At 44.8% G+C, this 8718-nt stretch overlaps 2 protein-coding genes across 2 annotated transcripts; one reads left to right on the forward strand and one right to left on the reverse strand.

The window, feature by feature from the left end:
• The first annotated feature begins 1617 nt into the window (after positions 1 to 1617).
• LOC109470570 lies at positions 1618 to 4792 on the forward strand. The gene is made up of 6 exons (XM_019769534.1): positions 1618 to 1779; positions 2229 to 2404; positions 2703 to 2905; positions 3296 to 3421; positions 3718 to 3859; positions 4403 to 4792. Exons 1-6 carry the CDS (start codon positions 1618 to 1620, stop codon positions 4587 to 4589), a joined length of 996 nt encoding a protein of 331 aa, XP_019625093.1. The 3' UTR covers positions 4590 to 4792.
• Positions 4793 to 5545: 753 nt separating this feature from the next.
• LOC109470666 (calmodulin-alpha-like) lies at positions 5546 to 8176 on the reverse strand. The gene is made up of 3 exons (XM_019769694.1): positions 7506 to 8176; positions 6224 to 6368; positions 5546 to 5705 (listed from the first exon to the last, which is right to left on the reverse strand). The coding sequence occupies exons 1-3, from the start codon at positions 7659 to 7661 to the stop codon at positions 5551 to 5553; spliced, it is 456 nt and encodes a 151-aa protein (XP_019625253.1). The 5' UTR covers positions 7662 to 8176; the 3' UTR covers positions 5546 to 5550.
• Between the last annotated feature and the right edge of the window lie 542 nt (positions 8177 to 8718).

The raw sequence follows: 8718 nt of genomic DNA on the forward strand, positions 1-8718 counted from the left end.
CAAGAATTCCTCTCAAATCAAGGTCTTCTCCTATAAACCAAGCTGCAGTCTCTACACGTTTATAGAAACGGGACAAACCCACCCCCAGCGTCTCGTGCCCTACAGCAAACCTTCCCGGTGGTTTTCCACCGCAGACCGCGTCCTCTCGGGTACCGGCTGACCGCTTCTAGCGACGCTGTGACGGCTGGAGGTAGACCGGGTCTCGAGCCAAACCGATGAGTCAGACCCGTTTCTTTGTACTTCCTAGTTCTTCAGTGCCCGGGAAAACCGCGTAGCTGCATGGACGAAACTCGTTTTATGGACGAGATACACTGAAGGGCTTCAGCTCGTAAAGGGCAGCGTCCTCTGGTAGTGTTGTTACCCGGGAATGAGTTTCTCGCCACAGTTGAACCGACTCCCGCCCTCCCTGTGCGCCCGCCCGCAGATATATGTCATCGGAGAAGGGCCAGTCCATTATGCACCATGGGGAGGTTCGAACAACATCATATCACCATGGAGAAAGTTGACAATATACTAGTACACCTGACTAACACATTTTGCGTCATTAGGTTTACCAAAGGAAAACATACATGTATTGTTTTTGCTCTGTTTCCTCTTCTTCTTCTCCTCCGAACGAATGAGGTCAATGACCTGAGCCAGACGTCTGTCACCATGGTAACTTGCAATTTTATAGCAGGAGGGAAACGAGGGATTTAGACTCCTGTCACCATATATGTGAATATGTTTGAGTAAAAATTAACAGAGCAGACCATATGCGAAGGTAAACGTTATGCAATTGCTTTGTAAATAAGAAGTAGTTCTTTGTATGAAGCAGATTGGAGTTCTAATGTTTGCCATCTTGCCATACGAAAGACTACACTGTCCTCAATTTGCTGTCGTAAATCTGTCGTACAACGCCAGCGGTGTTAGGTGTACTACAGGCCCTTTATTTTGTCTAGGAAAATGCCCCTGTATCTGTACAAGCTGCCATGTGTTCGCCACACTGTAAAGAGGACGTCCCGACTTCGTCAGCCACATGAAGCCAAAGGTCTAACATTAACACCCACTCACCAAAATAACCCGGCTGACCTTCGCTCACAAACATAGGTTCTGTTAAAAACAGTCTCCTTGCGCTGCTAAACGCGAATGCATTCCAACTGCAATAAGTTTGATTTTACGGCCATTTAATGGTCGTTTAATGTGACGTTGATATCTGGGTTTCAAGAGGCTAATCCATTTTTGGCTTCCGTTCAACACGTGTTACCCAAAAGCGACACCTTGCGGTCAAGCTTTGCATAGCATATTTTGAAAGAACTGAAAACTAGTGGAAAGCACGAACTATTGAGTACCATATTCATAAAAATGAAAAGACAGCTGACGTACATTGACATTGTTTGCTTATGTTAATACGAGTAGTTAATTTCACACTACCGATCAAGATGTCCAACACTAACGTTACACATATATTGGCGATCTCTGTTCTTGGGGAGTTTCCCATTCGATGCGTCCTCAATGGCGTTCTAGAACAACAAAAAGTCGTTCCGAACGTATCCACGGCGACGCAAATAGTAAACAAACAATTGCTGCTGATGTAAGGATGAAGTTAGATGAGCTTAGTGTGTCGTCTAAGTTTCGGATATGTGTTTTATCATCCGCTACTCTTTACAGATCTACATCGTTGTCGTCGGGCTTGTGGCGTTCTCGGGAATAGTGGATAAACACTTTGACCGGCACATCGCCGCACACAGGACTCTGGCCAGGCTGCCGGCGGTCGTGGAGGATGGATTCAGACATTACCAGGTAACAGCGTTTGTATGTCTCTATAATACATACATATCCTATAAACCTGTTCGTTGTTGTGACAGGGCTGCCGGAACTATCAAATATATCCCCGTTTACTTTAACACCATAACAAACGTCCTCATAGTAAATTCAAACTCTACAACTGGAAAAATTACGGAGATAATTTCCGGACGTTTCGAGAGGCATGCACCAATCTTCTTCAACGTCACTTATTACTAGTAGTTCATTGTGACGCTGAAGAAGAGTGGCGGATGTCTCTTGAAACGTCCGGAAGTTATCTCCGTAATTCATCCAGTAGTAGCGTTTGAATTTCCTGTAAGTATTGTTTACCTGGATGTCTAACCTTCATCATCGTATCATAACAAACAGGAATACATGTACTATCACAGAGATGTTAGGCATATACTACCACTATCTTGTATCTGTGCCCCCTGTCTCCCCGCCAGTTAACAGATGACGAGACGCTGATCCTCGCCACGGTGAAGCAGCATGGCCGCGCGGGCCGGCCGGAGCTGGTCTGGTGCGGGCTGTACACGGGACCCAACCTCCCGTACAAACTCGCCAAGATGGAGGCGGACGTCGGCAGGGACAACTCCGTACTGTCGCGGACTGGTCATCGCTGGTGGGTTTGTGGTTTAAACATTTGAGACATAAGTTACAGCAAACTGTAACATGACTGACATCAGAGCAGGCTTCAGTCCAGTATAGATCCCATTTGTTCTCAAAAATGTTCTTCACTGAAGAACGGTCCCTGTCTATGACTTTTTAGTTGGTTGCTTGGTTTTTATGATCATCAACAAAGTGGTCGAAGCAGTTGACCAAAAAGCAAACTAAGACATCTTTAAAGATTCTTCTGTGTACTGAAATAATTTCCTTTCCCTGACAACTACATACAGACTACTATTCCTTATCCTCTTCAGGTACTTCGCCAGGGTACTGACCGCCTGTGAGAGCGCGCGGGGTCCCGGCCTCGACTCCGACCCCATCCCCGACCGTGACGTGTACCTTCCCGGCATGCCCCCTGCCCCACAGACGTGGTGTCAGCTGGGATCCAACATGGCGGCAAGTTTGTTCGGCACGGTGGCGTCTGTCATATGCCCGGCCGAGGATTACAAAGCATTTGGTTAGTTTTGTTGACAACACAACAGTCAACACCACTTGTTTGAAAAGCAGAACCTGCAATTGTTCTATATTGACTAGAAATGTGTTATTCTGCTCCATTCTGTCAAATTTTCGCCGGTATATCTTCCTGGCCCCAAACGAAGGCACAGGCATAGTCAAACTATGTCCGCACTGTACCTGTCCTTGGTGCTGAAATGTACCTACATTGTCATTACTGCCTTCATTCCTGTAATTGTCCTTGGGAAACTTGCGCTGACTCCTACATAGTTTTCTCAAATATGCCTGATAATAAAACATTTCAACTTCTAAGATGACTAAATAATTTCTACGTCATCGTAACTACACGGTCTCATCGAACATTGTATTGTAACAATGTATCACTACCCTACAGCGGAGCGGGTGTACCGAGAGGCCCTGTCCTTGGACAGAGCGGCGACGTTACTGGGGAAGGGCACCTACCCCGGCACACGGTACTGCGGGGCGGGGGATGGGAAGAGTAGGCTCATGGAAGGCGAGGGTAAGTCATTATAACTTTAAATGTAGCTATTTCTGTCTGTAAAAAGATAGCAATATAATGGCCAAAGGAGCAGTCTCGTACTTGTGTTAGCGGCAGTTGTCACTGAGTTGTGGCTAAGAATAATAGTAGCCTGGGTACCCATCCTCCGTAGTTTCCGCCGGCTCCCTAATGTCGCTGGCTGCCAGCGAATTATAGCGCTGTATTGTTGCATTCCATCATTAGTTGTCTTTTTCCGTAAGTTATCAACGTAACCAGCTTGTAATGTCCTGTTAGTGTACACGTCTGTTCATTTCCAGGCGTGTTAGACTCGCTAGACTCCTGTTGTCTGGACCACGTGCTGTGTGAAGAAGCCATAGCGCCCGGCCAGACCAGGTTCTTCCTGTACAACCCCGGTCCCCGCCCGCTTCTGCCCTGCTGGTGTGAGGCGTACTTCGAGAAGTAAGTTTGATAGTTTTCAAAAGTAACAAGATGATCATTTAAAGCGCTTCAGCACAGTGATGCTGCAGATGCGATGGTGTATGCCTGTGTAACATGCGTGTTCGCGCGCGCGAGAAGAGAGCTCACGGCTACAGCCAAATACATGGAAACAGACCTTTCCTCTGCAAGTAGTCAACATCTTTGGCAGTCTAACAACAAGTATTTCACTGTTTCGAGTCTATAGGGCACTGAAATGAAATCTAATCTTCGTAGTGTAACCAAATTCGGTACGCAATCAACACACAGTCACAGTCAAACTGTGCCCACGCTGTCCCTGTCCTTGGTGCTGAAATCTATCTTCACTGACATTACTGCCTTCATTCCTGTGATTGCATCCAGGAAACTTGCGCTGACTTCTATTCCTACTTAGTTTTCTCAAATATGTCTGATGATAAAACATTTCAAGTTATAAAATGACTTAATTATTTCTACGCTACTGTCAACAATATCATTTTTTTCGTGTTCGGAGAGCAGCAGTAACGACAAAGCTTTATCCGCCCGCAGATGTCTCCGAACGTTGAACACGTCTCCGTCGCGGGACGTGGGTGAGCTGTACTTTAACCACCTGGACGGCGCGTGTTACGAGCTGCAGCACAGGGCCGTGTGCGCGGGCGGACTGCTGGGCGTGTGCTGGCGGTGGGAGCCCAGACTGGTGGGGGTAACCCGGGAACTCTGGACCTTCCAGCCGTGATGATGAGGCATCTAACACCTTTCCGTGGTCATTGAGATTCAAAGTATTCCTGGGGATGATTCCATCGCCTAACATTTCTTTCAAATTAGTTGTTTACTTCCTTTGCTATCTTGTTAACGTCTTCCGCGAAGGTCTAACTTGCCACATTAAATAGATGAAATAACTTACTTTACGTTGTTTTGCGCTGCTCATGAGATTTTTAGAAACGGCATGTATGTTTCCTTTGTTTTGTTCCATATTGGTACTAGTATAACTGGTACAAAGGTAATAATGTAATAATGTGCTGAATGAAATCTTAAACATTTAATTACAGTAAAAGTATCATAAAGTACAAATATGAAAATTTCAACATTCCGAAAAAGACATTCGTTATCTTCTCAATAATTAAATAGTCATGTATGTATCGGTGTACAATATAAATATTTGCATACCACATCAGTTGTACTAAGTCACCATATAATACATTATCTACATGTGCTAAATACCCGCATTATGTCAGATCACGACGATACTTAACGCCATTACCAGGGTACGGAGTGCTGTTTCAGTGATGCTCCATGTCTGAACTACTGTACATCAAGTATTACTGGCGCCTCTTCACTTAGTATTCAACATCACTTAACTCAACACTTGGAGATGAATACGCAGGGTCTAAGTGTACGTAACAAGTGTTTTTGGTGTAATACTTACAACCAGCCGGTGCCACGTGCCTACAAAGCTGGTGTGTTATGCCTAAGCACGGTTAATTCAGCCTGTTACCCAATAGATAAACCGTTAGATCTTGTAGCTTGGGAACCTTGTTGTTCTAAGACCACAGATGTATCGTCGATTTTTAGTGACGTTTGTTTTTGGTGTGAAATACTACAATGTAGTATCCAACCACGGCCACGCGCCTGCAATCCCGGTGTGATACACCAGAGGGCGTTCTACTACACCAATAATTAACCAGTACAGTTACAGTTTACGACTTAATCATCATCTGGTAGAACTCCTCGTAGTTGATGTGCCCGTCGCCGTCAAGGTCTGCCTCGTCTATCATCTCGTTCACTTCCTCGTCTGTCAGTTTCTCTCCCAAGTTCGCCATCACCACACGGAGCTCGGACGCCGTGATGAACCCTGGGAAAATCACATTGAGTACTAGTATGTCAAAGGTCATTGGGTTGTCGGTGTGCCGCCATATTGGATGGTAGCTGTAGGTCACAGTTTTGAATGCCGACTACTCTCCAAGCAGAGGTAGGGTTACTCGGTATTTTGGCGGTATTTTCGCGTTTTTAATACGTCTTTCTACTTTTACGGTTTTTCTCTGGTCTTCCTCCCCTTGACCAGAGAAAAACCGTAAAAGTAGAAAGACGTATTAAAAACGCGAAAATACTGCCAAAATACCGAGTGACCCTACCTCTGCTTGGAGAGTAGCGTGAACGATTTTTGTCAAAGACATGATATTTTTTTTACTTTATATCGCATAGTAGTCATTACTGATCCAGAGTTCAACAAGGTTTTCTGAAGTGCTTTTGGCACTTGCTTAGGTTTTTATGCTGTTTTAACCTCCTTGTTGAAACCCATCATGTTAAAAGTGTGACCCTAAAATGACAACGTTTAATCACACAAAGGACAGTAACTATTGCCACTCCTACCGTTTCCGTCCTTGTCGAAGACTCTGAAGGCCTCCTGAATCTCCTTCTTGTTGTTTTCTTCCACCTGTTTCTTGGCCATGACCATGAGGAATTCTGGGAAGTCAATACTTCCGCTTCCGTCACTATCCATCTCACTGATCATGTCCTATAGTATAATTGTGAAGAGTTTCATCAGAAGACGGTGAAATCATAATTCTTGATGAAGAAAGTAACACACATATCAGCTATTGGAATGTGACGTAGGCTTCACACCTATCTCAGTACACCTGTTAAAATAGTTTACTTTCTTTGCTTTACCACGAAGTCTCATTTAATAGTTTCTCATTATTCATTCCTGGTCCTTTATCTTTCATCGTTATTTGATAATGAACATTACAGACAATTTGAAGTAAATGAAATGACCTACCTGAATGGTGCTGATCTTATAACAGTTATTGTAGTGCACTCATAAGCGTAGCAATTTACCCCAATTTGTCCCCTTCATCCAGACATTTGTCGTACAATCCGAAACGTTTGCTCCAAACATGACCAGAGGACAGTATTAGCAAATCGACGAGTATTACCATATCGTTCGGCTAACCTACCAGGACATACACATACGTGGCACCCTGCGTGAATACATGCCCCAAATAAGCTGTCCCCGGCGTGGTATTGAGATCTGACAAATATGGATTTGTGGCTTGTTAACCGCAGATATGGGGTCCGGTTATCGGTCCCTGCATAGTCATAGTTTCAGTAGATTATATCTGTTTTGCTTGCTCCAGTCCGGTGGAAAAGCTATCCCAATGTTTACGCCCGAAATGCTACATATGGCGTTGTTATGGTCTTTTTAAAACGTTATAGCAGGTCCCATTATGGGATCATTTTGATAAGCAAAATATAACTATCTAATGCGAATATAGATAACACAGCTTTCTACTTTGTCTCTTATATCTAGATACAGGTTGAGATATTATTTCTGTATAGCACCAAATTTACAAAGAGATTGAAAATTTGGCACAACGCTTCGTTATCATTCCGGACGAAAGCCCGTCCATACAGTATTATTTAACGTCTTGGAGTATGATACAAATAATGTAATGTTATGTAATCTCGGCATACTCAGAACCTTGCATTAACCAATGATACGATGAATACCAACGAAAAATCATTATTCGAAGTGTCTGTTATGTGTCTTACTATGAGCCAAAAGCCGAACTATAGAGGAACACATACGGTTCTTCCCAGCTTCCCATTGCTATATATTAATTTACAACACACGTCCCAAACGTACACATCTTACCTGTAGCTCAGCCAGAGAGGTTACTTGTCCCAGGTTTTCCATGACTTCTCCCAGCTCACGGGTCGTGATAGACCCGCTCCCGTCGGCGTCAAAAAGCGAGAACACCTCCTTGTACTCGGCTATCTGTTCTTCGGAAAGATGGTCTGCCATCTCCATCCGGCAACCACGGATGTGAGAAGCTCTATACACACTCCCAACAACCGGATTCCAGTGGCGGGAAGCACACTAATTGGTAGATGGGTGGAGACACTAATAGGTATAAACACTGCGTTTCCTAGGTACGGAACTCTCACTTAAATCCACGGAGCTGGAACGTTAATGAACACCGACTCTCTCTCTCTCTCTTTCGCAAGGTCAACGCTGAGCCGATACGATCGTTTGCAGAGACGTCAATCAAAACATGGCCGGTTACACTCGGCGGTGACGACAACGCGTCCTCACGCAGATAAGGACTTGCGTCAGAAGGGGAGAGATAGAACCGTGACCCAGATGCCAGTCGTTGCACACTTCCTCCTGGAAAGATTCTATCCTAGGCGTCAACAAGCTGTCTAAACAAGCTCAACGTTACAGGGATGTCGTGAAGAACGGGTCCTGTAGTCAGTTTTGTCACCATGTCCGGTTTTACAGATGACCGAATCATTCGCCCAAGGGGAATTTGCCCCAAATGGTTCGGGGCTGGTGCTACCATATGTCCCACCATATTAGCGGTGTGATTCGGCAGCGACTGTTATTTATCGCTGAGAAGCACTGGGTCGGAGTGTTATCTTCAGATGCGTATAGTCACGAGGGACCTCGACAAAGGGCACTTCTACATGTCCGTAATTTGAATCATGTGGAGGGACAGATTCTTTTATAATTATCTTGTGGTTGATTAGAAAACCGCACAATGGACTAGAGAGCTTTAGCTGGCGTAGAGACTATTACTTAGTTACGAAGTCAGTCTTGTTTAGCCACGGTGCACAGGAAATTTCGGATCACTTCATCTTAACCATGGGACGGAGATGTAATTGCTTCTGGAGGCATTTTGGTATTGTCCCCTTTGCTGATTAAATACGGTTTTCTGATTACAGCTTGTGCTGTGATGACTTCCGTTGGAAACCAGAGTTGTAACATGCTGGCGAACAGACAGTCAATAGCAGTCACAGCGGCAGTCAGAAAACGCCACCTGGAGACTGATGTTCATTCTTTGAAGATACACCAAGAAACTGGTGGA

The sequence above is a fragment of the Branchiostoma belcheri genome, unplaced genomic scaffold (genome assembly GCF_001625305.1).
Source record: "Branchiostoma belcheri isolate BF01 breed outbred unplaced genomic scaffold, Haploidv18h27 scaffold23, whole genome shotgun sequence".
NCBI classification, from domain to species: Eukaryota; Metazoa; Chordata; class Leptocardii; order Amphioxiformes; family Branchiostomatidae; genus Branchiostoma; species Branchiostoma belcheri.